The sequence below is a fragment of the Anser anser genome, assembly GCF_964211835.1.
Source record: "Anser anser genome assembly, chromosome: 14".
In the NCBI taxonomy this organism is placed as follows: domain Eukaryota; kingdom Metazoa; phylum Chordata; class Aves; order Anseriformes; family Anatidae; genus Anser; species Anser anser.
In genome coordinates this window covers 9,096,289-9,115,934 of record NC_139735.1, presented here as the reverse complement: position 1 = coordinate 9,115,934, position 19,646 = coordinate 9,096,289, and the positions used below count along the sequence as shown (strand labels likewise).

The 19,646-nt window shown below is 68.3% G+C and overlaps 2 protein-coding genes across 4 annotated transcripts; one reads left to right on the top strand and one right to left on the bottom strand.

The window, feature by feature from the left end:
* Positions 1 to 14: 14 nt before the first annotated feature.
* THOC3 (THO complex subunit 3) lies at positions 15 to 3,671 on the top strand (the record flags this gene model as incomplete). The annotated part of the gene is made up of 6 exons (XM_083798515.1): positions 15 to 197; positions 652 to 808; positions 1,660 to 1,864; positions 2,215 to 2,376; positions 2,466 to 2,566; positions 2,889 to 3,671. 6 exons carry the CDS (start codon positions 15 to 17, stop codon positions 3,050 to 3,052), a joined length of 972 nt encoding a protein of 323 aa, XP_083654641.1. The 3' UTR covers positions 3,053 to 3,671.
* A 1,127-nt stretch (positions 3,672 to 4,798) lies between these two features.
* CPLX2 (complexin 2) lies at positions 4,799 to 18,768 on the bottom strand. Of its 3 annotated transcripts, XM_083798520.1 has the most exons (5): positions 18,562 to 18,768; positions 14,122 to 14,220; positions 7,057 to 7,164; positions 6,435 to 6,610; positions 4,799 to 6,276 (listed from the first exon to the last, which is right to left on the bottom strand). In XM_083798520.1, exons 3-5 carry the CDS (start codon positions 7,085 to 7,087, stop codon positions 6,079 to 6,081), a joined length of 405 nt encoding a protein of 134 aa, XP_083654646.1. In that variant the 5' UTR covers positions 7,088 to 7,164; positions 14,122 to 14,220; positions 18,562 to 18,768; the 3' UTR covers positions 4,799 to 6,078. The 3 variants fall into 3 exon arrangements, with proteins under 3 accessions (XP_083654646.1, XP_083654647.1, XP_083654648.1); XM_083798521.1 differs by lacking the exon at positions 14,122 to 14,220 and having other exon boundaries at positions 18,562 to 18,686; XM_083798522.1 differs by lacking the exons at positions 14,122 to 14,220; positions 18,562 to 18,768 and adding an exon at positions 8,780 to 8,823.
* Between the last annotated feature and the right edge of the window lie 878 nt (positions 18,769 to 19,646).

The window sequence follows — 19,646 nt, the reverse complement described above, 5'->3', positions numbered from 1 at the left end:
GCGTCGGCCCCGCCATGGCGGTGTCGCCCTACGTGCAGGCCATGCAGGAGCTGTTCCGAGCCAACACGCGGAGCCGCGAGTTCCCGGCGCACGGCGCCAAGGTGCACTCGGTGGCCTGGAGCTGCTGCGGCCGCCGCCTGGCCTCCGGGTCTTTCGATAAGACGGCCAGCGTCTTCCTGCTCGAGAAGGACCGGCTGGTGAGGGGACGGGGCGGGGGGGAGGCCGCTGCCCGTGGGCCGGCCGCTGGGGCGGGGGGCTGGGGACGGGGGGAGGCAGCGGAGAGACACAGGCTGGGGGGGGAGCAACCCTGGGGGCCGGTACCGGGGTGTGGGGGCCGGTACTGGGGTCAGGGAGCCGGTACCGGGGTGTGGGGGCCGGTACAGGGGTCAGGGGGCCGGTACAGGGGTGTGGGGGCTGGTACCGGGATATGCGATCCGGTACCGGGGTGTGGGGGCCAATACCGGGGTGTAGGGGCCGGTACCGGGATATGGGGGCCGGTACCGGTCGGTGGTCTGGTAGGGGAGGCCGGGGACCGTGGCCGAAGTGGTGGTGGAGGTGCTGGGGTTGGTAACCAGTAGTCCCTGGGGGTGGGCTGACCTGACCGGGGCTTGCTCCCCCCCCCCCCGTTGGCTAACCGTCCTCTTCCTCCAGGTGAAAGAGAACAACTACCGGGGGCACGGGGACAGCGTGGATCAGCTCTGCTGGCACCCCAGCAACCCCGACCTCTTCGTCACGGCGTCCGGGGACAAGACCATCCGCATCTGGGACGTCCGCACCACCAAGTGCATCGCCACCGTCAACACCAAAGGTGGGTCCCTGCCTTCCGGGGCCTGCTGGGCCCCCCAGCACCTCCGCTGCGTGGGACCCCTCTGCCGCTCTCTGGCCTCTTTTGTTGGTTTTGGCAGTCAGGGCATCTTTGTTGCTGCTTCTGGTTTAGTGTTGCCCTTGTCTAACTTGAGCTGGTGTAAGGGGCAGCAGCGACCACAAGGGCTGGCTTATGCTGGTGTCAGGACTGAGGAACTGCTGAAATATGCAGCTGACTGTTAAAGCATCCTGCAGGCTCGTCTCTGCAGTCTGGGGGCTACAAGGCTGGAGACTGGGGAAGGCATGTAAGCAGAGACACAAGGTGGAAGTCAAAGTTTACATGGATTTAGAAAGCGATTCTTCAAATTTATGGGACCTAGATACCATCTCTGGCCTAGGAAATCTCTGACTTCCAATTGTCAGAGCTGTAAATGTTGTTGTAAGGTGGCATAACAGCAGCCTGCCTTGTTCCTACCCCTGTTCACATGTATTTATTGTTGGCTGCTGCTTTTTCTGGGTATTGAAGATCGCTGAGTTAAGAGGGTCTTTGATTTGATCTTGTTTGGTGGTTGCTGTGGCTAAAACAGAAAGGATAGTGATACAGTCATGTTGGCTTGAAGCTATGGTTCTGCTAAGTTTAATTTTCAGTCATTGCACATATTGCTGGACAGTTACTGTGTGGAGTTTGAGTTAAACTGCAGACCTGGCAGTCTTTCCCATCTGGGAGTGGTTCAGAGTTAGTGGAGCAGACTGGAGCCTTGGATCAGGAATAAAAGCTGCCTATCTGCTTAATGCACTGTGGCTCCTGCAGATTGTTGTGTGGAAATGAGACCTGCTGCCTTTCTGCCCCTCTAGGGGAGAACATCAACATCTGTTGGAGCCCCGATGGGCAGACCATTGCAGTGGGGAACAAGGATGATGTTGTCACCTTCATCGATGCCAAGACACATCGCTCCAAAGCTGAGGAACAGTTCAAGTTTGAGGTGAACGAGATCTCCTGGAACAACGATAACAACATGTTCTTCCTCACTAACGGGAACGGCTGCATCAACATCCTCAGGTGGGTGCCCGTGGCACTGGTGGGCCGGGTACCTGGGCTGGCTGCCCTGGTGCGTTTCTGTCATCCAAGGCAGTCTGCAACTCCCTCTGCTGCTTTTGGGAAGTCCCCCACCCCAGTGATCCCCAGTCCTGTGGTGGGAACAAGCTTGTCTGGAATTAGGTTGCCCTGTTTCTGGGCTGGGCTCCCTGTGCGTGACCCAGAGGTTTTGTCTCCTTCACCCGGCTCTCGAGGCTACCAACAGTGTCGCCCTGCACTGTTTTGCTTCACTCAGAGTCCCGGCGTGTCTTACACTCACACACAAACACTACCCTTCTCTCACTGCTTCCTGCCCTCTCCCTTCATCTCTGCAGCTACCCGGAGCTGAAACCCATTCAGTCCATCAACGCCCATCCTTCAAACTGCATCTGCATCAAGTTTGATCCCATGGGGAAGTACTTTGCCACGGGCAGCGCTGACGCGCTCGTCAGCCTCTGGGATGTGGACGAGCTGGTGTGTGTGAGGTGCTTCTCGAGGTAGGTGGTGCTGGCCCGACGCTCCCTGCCTCCTCTCTCTCGTGGCTGCGGGGGGATCGCTCACTCTCTGCTTTGCTCTGCCGCTGCAGGCTGGACTGGCCTGTGCGAACGCTGAGCTTCAGCCACGACGGGAAGATGCTGGCGTCGGCGTCAGAGGATCACTTCATTGACATCGCGGAGGTGGAGACAGGTAACGGCTTGCTTTTGGGGAACAGTACGGAGGGAATCGGATGGAGAAGTGCTGGTGGAGCTGGGAGGGCACTGGAGGAGCTTGGCTGCGCACAACAGAGCGCCAGAAGAGGGAGCCTCTGCCTCGCTAATCCCTCGTAGATCTGCGTGTTGTGTCTGAGCCTTGTCACCAGGTGATTAAAAGGCGCTGAAGCAGCGTTTGTTCCTCTGCTGCCCTGCGTGGGAGGGAGGAGGCAGGTGCTTGGCTCTGCTGCGCGCCACGGGTCAGCGCGCAGCGCAGGGCTGGAGGCTCTCCCGGCTGACGTGGGCCCTTTTCCGTGCAGGAGAGAAGCTCTGGGAGGTGCAGTGTGAGTCCCCCACCTTCACAGTGGCCTGGCACCCGAAGAGGCCTCTGCTGGCCTTCGCCTGTGACGACAAAGATGGCAAATACGACAGCAGCCGGGAGGCGGGCACTGTCAAGCTCTTTGGGCTCCCCAATGACTCCTAAGGAAACGGCGGCGGGGCAGGGCACCGGGGAGGCGATGCTTCCCTGCTCCCGGGGATGGGAGGGTGCTTAGGTAGTGTAGGGCGGGGCGAGGAGGTCGCTCCCCTCCTTGCCTGCTTGGCAGTGCCCTCGCGCTGTCCCAGCTCTGCGTGTGCCGCTCTCGAGAGCATTTGTAAAAAGCAGCTTGTGTGCCGGTGAGGCTGCGGGGTGCCAGCACAGCCCCCCCCCCACCGTCTCGGGGCTACCTTTGTCTCCAGGCCACGTAGGGCCTGTTCCAAGGGCAAGTGGCCAAAGAAAATCACTGAACGTGAGTGCTGAGGAGCATCCCGAGGCAGGAGCACTGCTCTAGGGCAGCGGCACGCAGCTCCCCGGCAGCGATAAGCTCTGCGACCATCCCCTGCTCTCCACCCTCGCGGCCCGGGGGTGAGGGCAGCCCCGGAGCACGGCCTGCCCCTTCCCCTCCCACACGTCCCCCGTCTCTTCCCCGCGGGGGAACAGCAGGGGGGCAGCACGGGGAGGGTGGGGACGCGTGGGCTGGGGGATGTTTCCCCCCCCGCTGGGGCATTTTTTTTTGTATGTGTGGTTGTTTTTATAATTTTGATAAATCCTCTTCCGTAACGAAGGCGCCTGTGGCTGTTGTGGGGGCAGGAGGAGGTGAGTGGGGGAAAGAGGGAGGTGCTGAGCTGCTGTCCCCATCCCTGTCCCCATCCCCATCCCCGTGTCCCCATCTCCTGTGCTGTCGCCGCACCAGAGGGCGCTGCGCCCCCACGCTGGCGACGAGGAGCACCGGGGCACCGCACAGAGGATGGGGACAGGTCCATGGGGCCGTCCCCATCCTGTATCCCCGTGCCCTGCCCTCCCCGCTCCGCTCCGGCAGCACCCCCATGGATGGAGCAGGGCCGTGGTGGCAGCAGGTGGCTCCTGCCTGTCCCCGTGTCCCCGTCCCCGCACCCCCAGCAGAGCAGAGCTGCTTCCTCCCCCCACCCCGGGCCAGGTCACGTCGCAGCCGGGCACGGCGAGGAGGTGCTGGCGCAGCCTGCCTGCGATGGAGACCTTGCCTGCATGATCTTTATCATTTCCTCACCTAATATTTCCTCCTGACAGAGGCTTTTCCAGGTGACTGCTCTGCTGATGCCGCCTGGGTAACGGCTGAGCTCTTTGCTGTTAAACGATGGCAAATCGGTCGGGGCTGGGGCTGGCTGCAGGCAGAGCCCTCCAGGGCTGTGCCCACGTCAGGATTGCGGGGCTGGGGTGGGGGGGGTGGGGGGGGGCACGAGGCACCCCACTGCCCAGGGCCTCCTGCCCTTGGGGGACCGAACTTGGGGCGTCTCCGGCCTCAACGGCAGGAGGCTGTGACCAGGAAAAGAGCCCTTGTACCCCGTGGGTGTCCCCACGTATTCTGTGGGGGGAGTCCCAGAGCCCAGGAGAAGGGCTGAAGCCCCCCCTGCCATACCCAGGGCTCTGTGGGACGGGCCCCAAAGCCTTTTCCCTTGTCCCCAGCCCCACGGAGGGTGCTTGCAGGGTAGGCACTGGGGAATGGGAGCGGGAATGGGCTCGGTCAGCCATGGAGACCTTTCCCTTCCCCTGTGGCCCAGCCTGGGCGCTTCTGGGGGCCGCGCAGGGTGAGGATGAGCCCTGTGGCACCCCGTAGTGTGACGAGCAGCCAGGTTTCGGCCCTAACGAGGCACGGAAGGATGGGAGATGTTGGTGCAGGGCGCCAGGGCAGTAACAGCTGAGCGAAGGCCGGAGCAATGTACAAATCCCTTTATTTTATTAGTTTGTCAAAGACTAGTTCGAGCAGGATGGTCACAGCATGACTGCGGGGCCCCCGAGCCGCCCGCCGCCTCCCTGCAAGGGCCGGGGCGAGCGGCTGGGGGCTGTGGCGGAGGAAGCACGGGGGGGTCGGGGGGGTGACAGCGCGGCAAGGGACGGGCCGGGGCGGTGGCGTGCCCCCCGTCCCCCCCCCGTCGGGGCGCGAGCGGTGGCTCCTGGGACGTACCCGGGCTGCCTCGCCCGGGGTCCCTTCCCAGGCCCGGGGGACCCGTGTGTGTCCAGCGCCGGGGTGGGGGGCAGCCCTCAGCCCCGCGCTGGGTTTATTGCAGCCCGCGGGCACGGGGGCTATCGGCTCGGCGCCGCGGGCGGCCCCCCGGGGGCAGCGGAGGCTCGGGGGGGGGGGGTCGAGGCGTGAGCGGCGGACACGAGGACGCATGGAGCAACGGGGGCGCACCCTGGCACACGGACACCAATGCGAGAACGGGGGGGGGCGGGCAGCGGGGCCGAGACACGGACGAGCGAGCGGTGGGGGGACAGCGGGGACGGGGCTGGGGGGGACGAGGCAGGGGGGGTCCCTGCCCCGCACGCGCCTTTGTACACGGTCGGCGGAGCGCGGCGCCCGCTCCTCCCGGTGCTGAAGTATTGCAGTCTAACTGATATGGCTTTAACTATGGGGCCAGAGATGCGGGGAAGGGGGGGGGGGGGTCCCCTCCAACCCCCCGATGCTGGGGCACACCGGGCAGCCCCGGGGGACCCCCGTGCCCGGGGACCGGGGATGGGGGAGCTGCGGGCAGGGCGCCTGGCTTTGTGCTTTGGGCTTGGCCCAGGGTGGGATGGGGCAGGGTGGCAGTGCTGGGGACGAGGGCGGGCGCACGGAGGCCTGCCCGGGCCCCCCGGCGGGTGGGTGGGTGGGTGGGAGGGAGGCGGTGTGGGCAGAGGCAGGGCCGGGGGCACGGGGAGCCGCCCCGGGGTCCGGTGGGGCCTGGGGTGCCCCCAGCCTGCCGCGAGGTTACATCAGTGCATTTGGTCCCGGATCGCCCTGTCCGGCCAGGGAAGCTCCCCTTTGGCACGACGTGGTCGGGGGGGGGACCCTGCCTGGACGGGACGGGGCGGGTGTTTGGTCTGGTCGGGGGACGGGGCGGAGGGAGGTGGGGAGGGGGTGCGGGGACCCCCCTGGGGCCAAGGGAACTGATGGAGGAGTCGGAGGGAGGAGGGCGCCTGTGCCCCAGCACCCCATGGCAGGGTTGGCGGTGCCGTTACTTCTTGAACATATCCTGCAGCGGGCCGGGCAGGTACTTGAGCACGGTGTCCAGGATGCTCTCCTCCTCCTCCTCTTCCTCGTCCCCGCAGCCCGCCGGGATCGCTTTCTTGGGGCGCGTCAGGCTGCCCTCACACGGCTGCTCCAGCGCTGCTTTCTCCTCCGCCTCCTTCTCCTCCTTCTTCTTCAGCCCGTACTGCGGGGACACAGGCCCTGAGCGGGGCAGGGAGCGGGCACCGCCTGCCCTGCGCCCCGTGCCCGTCGCTGCCCATCGGTCCCGGCCCCCTCCCAGCCAGCCCCCGGGGCAGGGGGCTGCGGGGCAGGGGGCTGCAGGGCAGGGAGCTGTGCGCCCACCTTGTCGCGGATCTGCTGCCGGACTTTCTCCCGCTCGGCCTCCATGCGGGCGTGCTTGGCTTTCCGCTCCTCCTCCTGCTGGCGCAGCGCCTCCTGCCTCTCCTCCTCCTTCTTCTGCGCGTCGGGGTCCTTCTCCTCCTCGCCCCCCAGCATCTTCCCCATGTCCTTGGTGGCCCCTGTGCGGGACGAGACCCCGGGGCTGGCTACCGAAGCCCCTGCAGAGCCACACAGGGCACGGAGCCAGCCTGCAAGGACAACCCGGGGCCCCCCTCGTCCCCAGTGCCACCGGAGCCGGCTGCAGACGGGCTCTGGAGGCTGCGGGGACGGGAGCACCGCGGGCTGCCTGCGCTGCCCTAGTTCAGCGCCAGCCTGGGGAGACGCCTGCAGCTCCTCCGGCGCTGGCACCCAGGGGACCCGCCGGGGAATCCCACCTCGAGGCAGGAGAGCTGGGAATCCCCCGCCAGGCGCTGCCGGCGCCAGGAACGGGAACCCCGGAGGACTCCAGCGGCTGCTCGATCCCCTGCGGTGGCCCTCCCCGACTGCCTGCACCGCGCTCCCCAGGGTGCTGAGCGTGTGGTCACCCCGCGGCATCGCTCCCGGGGGGGGGATGGCCCCCACTCACCGCCCAGCGCTTGCTTCATGACGAAGTCCATGGTGCCGGTGTGCGCGTGTGGCTAGGCCGGTGCCCAGCGCTCATCCACTGCCGTCCGCGCTCGCCGACCAGGGCCACCTGGGCAGGGAGAGAGGGGTGGCGTTGGGGACACCGAGCCTGGGGTCCCCCCTGCCCCGGCACCGCGCCGGTCCCTTGGGCTGCAGGGTGCGCCCCTGCACTTAGCTCCAGAGGGACTTCCCACCGCGGCGCTGCCCTCGGTGGGTGGCACGGACCTGGGAGCACCGGAACGCACCGTGCCACCACCGTGCCACCACCGTGCCACCAGCGTGTCCCCGCGCACGGCGGGGACAGACCCAGCCTGGGGAGGACGACGCGAGCCGGTGCCGCAATGCCTGTGCTCTGCGGAGGGAAGGAGTCACAGCTGCCGGCAGGTTGTGACTTTTTGGGCGCTCACGCGGCACGCCGTCTGTGTGCCCTGGGCGCGTCGCAGCGCTGCCCGCGCAGCTGTGCGGGCTGTGTTGGCTCAGGAGGGGCGTTTGTGGGGCGCCCGCGGGCCGTGTTTACACGCCGGGCGTGTGTATGTGTACAAATCTGTGGGGCCGGAGGCTGCGTGTGCCCACGCGGCGTGGGGTGGGGGCGTGCAGGCTGTTTGCAAGCTTTGTGTGCGACGTCGGGGCTCTGCAAGCTGTGCGGGTAGGGGCTGCGGGCGTGCGCGCGCACGGGCTTGCAGGCTGAGCGCGTGTGCTGCGCGCGGCCGTGCTGCTGCGTGTGTTTGCACGCCGGGGGGGGGCTGCTGGGGGCCGGGTTTGTGCGTGTGTGAGGGGCCGGGGGCGTGCGGGCGGCCTGGGGGGGTGCGGGCAGGGCGCTTTGCAGACCGTGCTGTGAGTGCGGGGGTGTTGCAGGCTGCTCGCAGGGTGGGAGTGCGTGGGGGGGGCTGCGGGGGTGCTGTGCGGGGGGGGGGCCGGGCATGCATGTGTGCGTGTCCCCCCCCCCCGTGTGCCCTGTGCGTGCTGGGGGTGCAGGCAGTGCTGGCACTGTGTGTGCAGGTGGCGGCGTGCGTGTGTGCCCCCTGGGTGCTGCAGCCTCGTGCCCCCCCCCCCCCCCCATTCATGCAACCTCGTGGGTCCCCCCCCCCATTCAGGACCCCGCAGCGGGCAGCGGGGGGGCCCCCACCAACTGGTACCGGAGAAGTTTGTTGGTCCCTGCCCCGGGGAACCCCACGGCACCGGGATGGGGACGGGGATGGGGACGGGGGGAGGTCTGCTCTGCCCGGGGCTCCGTGGCGGTACCGGCAGCGGGGGGGGCTCAGGGGACACCGGAGACGCGGCGACACCGAGCGGCGAGGACGGAAGGGGGGTAAGGAAACCGGGGGGGCCCGGGACAGCGGGACCACGGAGCGGGGCGCAGGTACACCGCGGGGGGGGGGGACACCCAGGAATGGGGGTGGGCGCAGGCAGGGACACGGGGATGGCCACCCACGGGAGGGCACACCGGGCATGCAGCCGCCACCGGGCGGCGGGGGGGGGGGCGACCCGGCGGACGCGGGACGGGGCCGCGGGAAGGGGAGGACAGCGGTGGCGCGGGGACCCTCGGGCGGTGGGGGGGGGGGGGGGCGACCTCCCCCTCCCCAACCCTTCCCCTCCCCGGTGGCTGCGGCGCGGGGCCCTCCCGGTGCCGCCCGGTGCCGCAGCGGCGGCGCTGTCCGTTCAGCACCGGGCGGCGCGGCACTCACCGGCTCCGCCGCGGCTCTCGGCTGCCGCCGCCCCGCCCCGCCCCGCCCCGATCCCGCCCCCCCCCCCCCCCCCGGTACGCCTGGCCCCCCCCACCCCCCCCCGGGAGACGCCCCCAGCTCCGCTCCGCTCCTCGCCGGCACCGGGGCAGTGCGGGTGTGCGCCTACGGGGGTGGTACGGGAGGGGTCCGGGACCCCCCCCCCCCCCCCCTCTAAACACACACACCCCGGGACCCCCCCCCGGGGAACGTTGCTGGGACCGGGGAGCACCGCCCTGCTTCTCCCCCCCCCCCCCCGCTGCAATGATTCACCTCCGCGGTGGCGGGGAGCTGACCCCCCCCCGGACACCCCGAGCGGCACCCAGACCCCCGCCCCCATTTGGCACCCTGACCCTGACCCGGCACCCTGACCCCCAGCCCGTGCTTGTCCCCGGGACCCCCCGGTCCCAGGGGATCAGAGCCTCCGCGAACCTCCGTGAGCCCCCACGAGCCTCCGTGCCTCCGGCCAGGCCTCAGTAACTCCGCCGCTCTCCAGGAGCAGCCGTGCTTAATTGCAGAGGCGCAGGGCGGCTGCGGGAGCTATTAACGTCCCCGATAAATCACCGTGGCCATGTGGAGCCCCCAGCTTGGAATTTTGGGCGCTGACCCCCCGGGGGTCCCATGGCGGGCGAGGGGTGCCCGGGCACGAGGTGCGGGGGACATGCGGTGGCCTTGGGGTGCTGGGGACACGCAGTGGCCTTGGGGTGCTGGGGACGCGCGGTGACTTTGGGGTGCTGGGGACACGCAGTGGCTTTGGGGTGCTGGGGACGTGCGGTGGCCTCGCGGCCCCGACACCCGTGTGGCTGCAGGGGAGCTGGGGGTGCGGAGGCACTGGGCCGGGTGCGCACCCCACGCCCCGCAGAGGGGCAGCCGGCGCCTGCCGACAAATCCGGCCGTGCGCGGGTAGAGACAAGGCGAGCTCTTTGCAAATCAGAGTAGCAGAGCTCCGAGCGCGGCTTTGGGGATCTCTGGCTTTGGGGATCTCTGGTGGTTAACGACGAGGCCCTGGAGCTGCTGCCCTGCGGGGATGCTCGCAGCTACAGCCCAGAGCCCCCGCACCCCCGTGGGGCACTCGGCACCGACGGACTCACGCGGGCGCACTCAGCACCACGACGCATGGCTGCGGGGGCAGACGGCTCTCAGCACGGGGATAATGCACGGAGGACGCGTTCCTCCTGTTCACCCCCTGCTCGCAGCACCCCAAAACACACCACCCCCCCCCCCCAGCACACTCCTCCACCAGCCCCAAACCCTCCGCCTCCTCCCACCCCGACCGGCAACTCATTTTTCCACCTCCATGCAAAAATTCCTCCTGCCCTTGCGCCTGATGCGAGCTGCGGGATGGGCATGGGGGCGGTGGGACAGGCACGCGCTTGGCCCGTCCGTCCGTCCGTCCACCCGTCCGTCCGTCCATCCGTCCCGCAGCAGCCCCGCTCCGGGCGCTGACGTCAGCACTCCCGGCAGCCGGGCGGTGGGCGGGCGGCACCGCTCCTATTGTATTAAAAATAATACAGCGGAGCACAAATTCATTACAGATAAGTGTGACAGCCAGGAGGAATTAACGAGCCCGTCTCTCAGCGCCTGACAAACGCCTCCTTTTGTTCCTGGGATGGGGCCTCGAGTCTTTCAATCTTTGGAGATGCCTCGGCTCATTAAGCGCATCCTCCCCCAGTAGCTCCCAGCGTGCCCAAGGACTGGTCCCAGTAGGAGCTCTGGCCATGCCGGCGGGGGCCAATCCTTCACGCCGCGGGGCTTGGCGGCGGGTGGGCTGCCCGGGGCGCCGTCCCCAAGCGTGGGACCCCAGGCAGGGTGCCGGCAGCAGGGGGAGGTGGGCGAAGCAGCACGAGGCTCCCGGCAGCCGCGGCCAACCGCCCCGGCGCTCCAGCTGCCGGTGCCAGCAGCGCACCCGCAGCCGGCGGGCTGGCGGGCACCCAGCTCTGCCCCGCGGGAAGGGAGCTGGGGCGGTGTCGCCTCCGTCCCCGCGCCACGGGCTCCGGCAGATGTTTGCAGGATGCTGGCGGCACTGGGAGGTGGTGGCGGGTTTGGGGAGAGCCTCGGGTGCAGCTGGTCCCTGGTGTGGCGCTGGGTGAGCCGCCCGGTGAGTCTTTGGTGCTGGCCAGGGGAGGCAGGAAGGGAAGGGACGGGGAGGGAAGGGGGAACAGCGCCGTGGCCAGATGGAGGAGGAAGCTCTCGGCGCTGCCAAGTCCTGCAAGTCGCCTCCGTGCCGGCTCGCGGGGGCAGCGCAGGAGGGACGGAGCTGGCGCGGGTGCCAGGACCCCAGCAGCACCTCGCTCTGCTCCCTGCCGCCGCTGGGAAACGGGCACGGGGCTGGCTGCTGCTGCATCAGCCACCATATGGGGTCAGCGATGCCCCGGCATCGTCCCCAGGCCCTGCAGCTACACGGGGACCCTGCAAGGTCACAGCATCCACGGGCTGTCACAGAGTTCCTGAGCAGAGCCAGGGTGCCTGAATGCCTGCACCCATCCCTGCTGCACCACCACCAACCCAGCCTGCTGCAGCTCCTCAGCAGCACAGGGCAGTTATTTTATTTATCCCCCCCGCCCCCAATCTCTGCAGAAAATAATTATTGGCCCTCCTCATCGCACCAAGGGATTAAAAGTGGTTAACTCCATTTCCGAAGGCTTTGTTACGTCGGTTTTCCCTCGGCTGCTGCACAAGGCGATTTCCACAGTGCCACTTAGGCAGCTTTTATCAGGTTGTCTTCTGGAGGTAATTGGGTTTTTCAGGAGCCTGCTTAAAATTCGTAACCCGGCCTCTTAAACAAAACAAAAACAGCAGCGGGGAGAAGGGGAAGAGGCAGCACAAAACAGGCAGCAGCTGCAGCTCTGAAGAGCAGCCCTGGCCCCCTTGGGGCTGGCACCGGGCAGTGACGGGGACAGGGACGGGGACGGGGACAGGGGACAGCCACCGGAGTGCTGCAGAATCAGCTCGGAGCCGACCCTCCTGAGCAAGGTCAGGGCACGCAGAGGGCAGGGACAGCCCCTGCCACCCCCTGTCCTTCCCGCAGTGACACCGTGCACGTGCGAGGGGGGACCCGTGCTCACCGCCATGCTCGGGGCCAACACCGCAGCTTTCCCTGTGCCCTGCACAGCCCCGCCAGCGTCGGCACCGCAGACCCGGCTGCACCCCTACCACGACCCCTCCGCAGCGCTCTCGCCGATGGGCTGGCCCCGAGCGTTGGGCTCCTTCCTGCCCCTGGGGCCGGGGGTGCACGGGGTGCCCCCAGCCCGTCCATGGCAGCGGTTTGGGTGCTGGCGGCTCCGTGCCGCGGGGCGCAGCGTGCGCCGGGCCGTGGGTGGCGGGGAGCTGCTGCGGCAGATGGGTGGCGGGGCCGGGTGGTGGCACTGCATGCAATTAGGGCCGCGTGTGCCCCCCCCGGGGGCTGTTAGCAGGAGCTGTGTGTACACCTGTGCCCGCAGGGCTGCACGTGTGCCTGTTTGTCCCGGGCCGGCGTGCCAGCTGGGGTGGCTGCGGCAGAAAGAGCTGGGGGGCAAGGAGGGGACCGAGCCCGCTGCCTCCAGCCTTTCCCGGCACAGCTGGGGAAAAAAAAAAAGAAAACAGGAAGGTGCCGGAGAGGGGGAGAAGTGCTCCCACTGCAGCCCTAAAATGCGCATGGGGCTGAATTTCCCACTGGGGCCGGGTCCCAGCTCCAGTCACCGCATGACCAAGAGCCTCGGCTTCGCCCTGCTCTGCGCGCTGTGATGGGGAGCTGGGCTCCCCCAGCCTTCCCCATAGCTGGCGGCCCCCACGAGCCCCCACAGAGCCCCGAGGTGGCCACATCCCCACGGCTCTGCCAGCACCACGGCACACGGCCCCGCTGCAGCCACCCCCTGCCCTGTGAGCACCGGGGATGCCGGATCGACCCTCTCAGCCGCACGCTGCAGCGGCGGCTCCTCGTCCCCGTGGCTGCCGGGAGCAGCGTGCGGCCGGTGCCTCTGTGCCGTGCATTATTAAACAGAGGCACTGCAGCCCCTTGCTGTTTATCCTGCCTGGGCTGCGTGGGAAGCGGGCTGGGGGAGCAGCGACCGCTCTCTGCAGTCCCTGGCGGAAGGTTTAGGGCTTGCTGCAGGTACGGCCGCTTCGCCCAGCAGCTTTGGGACCCCCGGGGTTATTCCCCCAGCCCCTTCCCACCTCCAGCAGGGCGAATTCCACCTCCCCCTGTAAGGCCCCCGTGCATTCAGCCTCGGTGCCCAGCACCTACACGGCTTTCCCCAGCGCACACAGCAGGTACTCGGCGCATTTACATCCCAAACGCCGTACAGAAAGGCACACTTGCACCGAGTCCACCCCATCAATATTTACGGCAGGCACGCACACCCGCACAGCTCTGCAGGGGCCGGCGCGGAGCAGAGCTGGGCGCAACACACCCGGCACCACGCGGGCAGCCAACAAAAGCCCCCTCCGAGCCCCCACGGTGCCTCCCCGGCGCTCCCTGCCCCGACAGCCCCAGCGATCGCCCTTGAGGAAGGAGCCAGGCTGCGCACGTCCCCTATTTCCATCCCTTTGCCGTGGCAGGGGACATCCAAGGCCAGTGACGGTGGAGGTGGCCGGGGCTGGTGGGGAGCAGATGCCTGGGACCCCCCCAGCCCCTCTCCTAGGCTCCGTGCTGGGATGGGAGCACCTACAAAGGAGGGCGAGCACCTTCCTCCCTGGGGGGGCGGCCCCACAGAGGGCAGGGTTGGGAGCTGAGATGCCCCAGAGCCACCGAGGGTCACAGTGCCGGGGACACCCCGTCCTCCGCCGGCAGCAGATGGCGGCACGGTGGGGGGCTCAGCGGCGGCGGGGGGGACACATCTGGGTGTCAGGGCTCCAGCCAAGCTGCGGCTCGGTGGGAGCGGGATGAGCCTGGATCAGGGCATGGGGAGGGTGAGACCCCTGTGCCGGGGGGCAGCTCGGGGGGGGGGGGGGGCGAGGACGAAGCCGCCCCCAGCCCGCCTGCGCTCGGGGTTTCCGCTGCGGTGTGACGCTGGATGGGCACGGCGCCGCTCCAAGAGCTGCTGGGGCTCTGGCCAGAAAATCATTCTTGGCTGCTTCCAGCGGGGTTTGGCTCCTACCTTTCCCATCTGGGGGCTTTCAGAGAAAAAAAAAAAAAACGGGAAAAAAAAAAAAAAAGGAAAAAAAAATCCCCGTTCCCCACACCAGCTCCACAACCACCGTCACCCGGCAGGGTCCCAAGGCAGGACTGTGCCCCACGTCCGCCCCAGAGCTGCTGCCCCCGCTGGGGTCTCGCCAGGCCTGAGCCCCGTGGTGCTGGGCCCGCAGCGGGGCCGCGCTGCGCTGCCTACCTTGGTGCGTGCAGCGCCGGGCGTCCGCGGGCTTCGGCACCTAACGCAGCGCGGCGAGGGCCTTGCGGGGGCGGGTGGGCATCGCAGGGAGAGCGGGACCTGCGGGAGACACCGGCGGCGAGAGGATCAGTGCCGGAGGAGGCACCCCATTGAGCACAGGACACCCCACTGAGCACAGGACACCCCACACAGCACAGGCTGGAGTGTGGCCGAGGCCACCAAGTCGGCTGGAGCACAGGCATATGAGGGCTGGCGGTGGGTTCCTTCATCCCCCAGAGGAGGAGGATGAGGACGGAGCTGCTGTCTTCATCCACGGGTGATGGAGAGCGCAGCGCACTGCCTGTTTTTTGGACCCCCCCCAACCCTTCGCACCCCAAGCTCCGAGGACGGGAGCGAGGTGCTGCCAGGGCCCACCAAGGGGGGAGCCCAGCGGGGACACGGGAGGGCAGCAGGCACCAGGAGGTGGCAGCCCCTCGGGGGCTTCGCTCCTCTCCGACCAAGGACGCCAGCACCGCTGCTGGCCGAGGGCTCCTGGCCGAGGGCTCCGCTCTCTCTGCAGACACCCGGCAATTTGGATGCCTGCATTAATTATTTAGCGGGCTCTCACTCTTGGAGGGTTTTAAAATTTCGCATTAACTCTGCATTCCTCGGCTTTCAGATGATGAATTTCTTCTTTGGAGAAGGTAATGGCGAGTTAAAACAAGCGGGCAAACAAAAGCCCTTAACAAAGGCTGCAGGCTGAGGAAGCCTTTCCCTCCTCCGGCTCCCAACTTCGGCTGAACTTCGGGAAGCTTCTGCCTGGGATTTTTCCTTGTCCCTACCCCGAATGTCCTTGAGATGCCCCTGTCAGGCTGGGGAGGCTCAGGGGATGCTCCCAGGGGGACACTGCGTGGGACGGGGCCATGGAGACACCCGGGCACCCCGCCACTGTGTCTCAGGGTGGCACCGTGTCCTGTCCCCACGGAGCAGCTGGTGCCACCCCGGGGCCCATCACGGGCACAGCGTGGGCTGCGTGATTTAGGGAGCAGGTTCCTGGGGAAGTCACGTATTTATCCTCACTCAGAGCCAGCTCCTTTCCTCAGCCCTGGGGAATTTCCAGGGCAAATTGTAGATAAACGCCCAGGGGAGCCGGGGGAAAACACACTCAGACTGCGACACCGGGGGACGGGGGGCTGCCGGGGGTAACGCCTGCCTTTTATTTAAAAAGAGATTAAACGCCCTCCTGCACTGGGGAGCAGGGAAGTGGGTCCCAGCCCCAGGGGCAGGGGACACCCCAAGCCCCCAGGTGCAGCACTGGGTTTGGGGACAGGGCACCGTGCGGGCACCCAGCCCCTCGCACCCCATTGGGACCCCCGTGGAGACCCCCGAAATGCGGCTGCTTCCCCGGGAAACGCGGCGCCGAGAGCTCAGCCTGGAAAGGGCTCGGCGGCAGCGTGAAGGTGACCTTTGCTGGGGACAGGCACTGCCTCCTGCGGGATGTGGGAAGGTTCGGAGCGGGGTAGGACAGGCTGCAGGGCCACCCTGAGGATGGGGACCGGGGGCGGCCGGGTTTTCAGGCAGCTCAGCACCAGGGAGAGGAGCTGAGCTGGGACAGGATCAGTCCCTGCTGTGCCGGCCGCGTCCTGGGGTGTAAATCAGCTGCTGTCCTTTGCTGAAACCCCACAGCGTGGTCAGAGGGGGGGAACTCCCCGCGTGGGGCCCCGAGGAGATGCAGAGGGTCCTGGGGGGGCTGCTGGGGGCTGTGCCGGTCGGGTTCCTGCAGGGCACTGCTTTTCTGGGCCAGAGCAGTGCGGGGTTTGTTTGTTTATGTATTTATTTATTTATGTCCCGCCTTTGCAACCAGCAGAGCCTGCCAGGAGCACAGAGCTGCCTCTCACCTGGGCGACTCACGGGGAGAACTGCAGCAGCTCAGGCTGTCTGTCTGTCTGTCTGTCCGTCCAGACACCAACCTCAACCAAAGGCAGAGGCGAGGCAGAGGAAGGGAAGAGCAGAGCGGGGCGAGTGGTGGGTGCTGGTGGGGCTGCTTTTACCCAGCCAAGGGTCTGCCCATAGGCAGCCCCCAGGGCGAAGCTGAGGCCTGAGATGAGGCCGTTGGCGAGCCCCCAGCCCCCCTGTTTGGCACCTCCTGCTCTCAGCACCCCGCTTTCGGAGCTCAGCTCGTCCAGCTACCGCGGTGTCTGAGGCACCCGCGGGTGGGCTGGGGACGGGAAGAACCGGGCGCGTGGGGTGGGAAACGCGGGGCCGCATCTCAAAGCGTTTCTTCTGTGTCAGGAGTTGCCCTGGTGACCTGCTCGGGGCCGGCAGCAGCTTCGTGTCCAGGCACTGGGTGTTAGGGGGGAGGCACAGACCCTCTGTGCTCGGGGGAAATATTGTCAGGGCAGGATCAGGGCAGCAGCACCCATCCTGCCTGCCACGCGGGGACAAGAGCGCTCAGGTGCCACGTTGTGCCCTGCCCCTGAGCCACCCCGCGTGCCTCAAACCCAAACCTTCAGCCTTAAAAACCTCAGCGCTTCCTGCACATCTGTCCCCGCGCCAGGGCAGGCCCGGATCCCACCGCTGCTGGGCTCAGGGGCTGAGCTGAGGTGAAAAATGGTCCTGAGCGTTCCCGCAGCAGCTGGGCAGGGCCGGAGCCGCTGCACCCGCTGGCGGCAGGAGGAGCAGGCACCTGCGGCACACAACGGCACGGGCAGGGCGACACGGGCAGAGTGACGGCGGCTCCTGGGGACGGACGGGGAGACCGGGGCCGGGTGGCACAGCCCGGAGAGCCCGGGTCGGGCACGAGGTCTGGGCCCCCGTGGAGCTGGCAGAGGCGGAGGGGAAAGCTCCTGGGACGAGCAGCAGGAGCGCTGAGGCGAGAGCAGCCCGCAGGAGCACGGCTTGTTTACCCGGGCTGAGCAGGCCTGATTGCTCTCTATAAATACACCCGGCGAGTAAACACCGGGGAGGGAGAGGGATCGGTGAAACTCGGGGATAATGCTGGCGTAGGAACAAGCGGGAAGGTCTGCCCGGGAACACACGGAGGCCACGGGCAGGAGGAACTCTTGCGGTCCCGTGCCTGGACAGCCTCGGGGACAGCAGGGTCCCCGTGGTGGGGCCGGTGCCACGTTGCCTGCCACCAGCTGGGGTAGGCAGGTGCCCAGCGGTGGGACTGGAGCGGGGCCACGCTCCCGGTGAACCAGGTGGTTCCTCCGCAGCCAGCCGGCGGGGACCTGACCTCTGCTGGGACTCGGCGCCGGTGCTAAAATGGTGATGGGAAATTTCGGCGCACGGCCCCTCCGCTCCCCGCACGGCTCCCGAGGAGCAGCAGCGGGCCCGGCGGGCTGTGCCTGGCAGCGGGCGGCTGCGGAAAGCCGGGGACGAGCCAAGGTGCGAACCGCAGCCATCCTCCGGGCGCTGCGAGGTGTTAACAGCTCTGCCTGCTTGGGGTCATTTCAATACTAATGTTAGCACGCGAGAAGCAATCGAAGAAACAAACGCTCAGCCCGCAGCCAAGGGAGACTTCGAGACATTTTCCTGGGCCGGATTGCCCCGGCAGAGCTCTCCCCGGTGTCCGTAGGCTCGCAGGGAAGCCCCGAGCCACGAGCCCTGTCCGGAGCGAAGGCGCCAGCCCCGCTTTGCTGCTCCCACTCCCCGCACCGCCTGCCTGGGGGCAGCGGCCACCCGGTCACGCTCCTGCCATGCGGGTGGCACTGCCACCGCGTGCTGCCAGGCCCGGGTCCCGGCAGCCACCTGCCCCGCGTGCCGCAGCCCCGGGGACGCGGCAGGGGGACGGGGATGGAGCGTGGGGGTGCTGGCACGCCGGAGGGGTGCTGCGGCGGGGAGAGGGGACGGATGGCACCCCGGGGACCGGAGCTGCCGTGCAGCAGGGGTGGCCCACGAGTGGCTGTGAGTCCCCGGGAGGGAGATGGGGATGAGGAGGCGTGGGGAGAGCCCGTTAGGGTACCGGGAGCTGCCCCCGGGGACAAGCAGAGGGTGGCAGAGGGTGCGGGTCGCCTCTCCCTGCCCGCAGCCCCGCGCTGCGGGGCCCCCGTGCGCCACATCCCCGTGTGATGGGGTGGGGGTGGGGGGGCACACAGCCCTTCCCCGGCCCCCAGCCCGACCTGCGGGGCGGAGGGAAGGGAGGGGACGGGATGCAGAAGGGGGGCAGCCGGGGAACAGGAGGGGGGGGGGGGGCAGCTGAGCGCTGCCTCCCGCAGCCGCAGCCCGCCCCGCAGCGCAGCCCGCCCCGCAGCCCGCATGCCGCAGCCCGCAGCCCCGCGGCCGCCGCCCCGTTACATAAGCCGGCGGCCCCGGGAGGCTCGGCGGGCCGGTCCCCGGCCCCATCCCCGGCCCCGTCTCCATCCCCGGCCCCGTTTCCCCCCCCCCCCCCGTGCTCTGCGGCACGGCGGGGCCCGCCCCCGGCCGCCCGCTCCCGGTGCCCGGTGCCGGCCCCGCACCCACCTGGCTCGGCTCGGCTCGGCTCGGCTCCGGTCCGCCCCGTCCGCCCCCGGCGCAGGGAAGGAGCCGCCGCCGGAAGGGAGGCGGGAGCCGGAGCGGTCCGGGGGGGTTGGGGAGGGGGGGGGGGAGCCCCGCTGCTGCCTCCCCCTCCGCCGCACGGCCTCCCGGGCGGGGCCGGCTCCGTGCCCGCCCCCGGCCCGCCCCGCGCCCCCGCCGGCAGCCCCCGCCGGTGCCGGGTCCTCCCTGCCGGCCCCTGCCCACGTCCCCGATCCCTACAATTGCCCCCTGCAGTCCCCCCCCCCCCCGTACCCGGCCACGACCCCCGGTACCCCCAGTTCTTGCCACCCCGGTACCTGCCCATCCCTCCCGACCTGTCGCCGAAATCCCCCCCGTATCCATCCCGTCCCCAGGGCCCAGCGCTTCTCTCTCTGCCCCCCCCCCCGGCTCGGCCATTCCCCCTCCCGTGGGGCTGAAGCCCGTCGCTGGCCGTGGGGCTGGGCGGGTGCCGCCCGGAGACGCGGGGTCCTCTGAGCCTGGGGGTGCCGGGTGCCTGGGCCCAGTGTGCAAAGTGCTGGGGGGTGTCCAAAAACCAAGCTCGAGGGAGGTGGAGTGGTCCGAGCAGGGCCGAGGGGAGCAGAGGGAGTGGAGGGGCAGGGGACAGGGACTTTCTGTCCCTTTTTTGCTCCTTGCCCCTGCAATAGGTTTGTCCCTCAGTGTCGCTGATCATCTGAAAAAAGGGGTTCCCGCTCCTCCATCCTGGAAGGGGGTCCAGGATGGAGCTGCTTTAACACCCCGCAGCCCCGAGGCAGTGCGATGCTCTCGTTTCCATCCCCAGCATGTCCCTTGTGCCCCTGGCACGGTGGCAGGGGGTGGCAGGGGTGGCAGGCGGTGGCAGGCCGGCCAGAAGCCACCCGCGGGGTCCGCCAGCCCTGCTGCCTTGCGTGCCGCTCGTCACATCACCCGCGGCTCGTGGCGCCGCTCCTGCCCAGCACGCTGGTGCAGGATGGAGCGGCTGATGAATAAATCAATCCCCCCCGGTGCTGAGGCTGCAAAACGCGGCTGCAAACAGCCGAGCAGCGCTGGGGCCG

What these genes read in the sequence shown, in the direction of transcription:
- CPLX2 (XM_083798520.1), bottom strand. Translation starts at nt 7,087, where the DNA reads ATGGACTTCGTCATGAAGCAAGCGCTGGGCG. An exon ending in CATGAAGCAAGCGCTGGGCG is followed by an intron (nt 6,611 to 7,056) that starts GTGAGTGGGGGC and finishes CGTCCCGCACAG; the next exon opens with GGGCCACCAAGGACATGGGG. An exon ending in GGCAGCAGATCCGCGACAAG is followed by an intron (nt 6,277 to 6,434) that starts GTGGGCGCACAG and finishes GTGTCCCCGCAG; the next exon opens with TACGGGCTGAAGAAGAAGGA.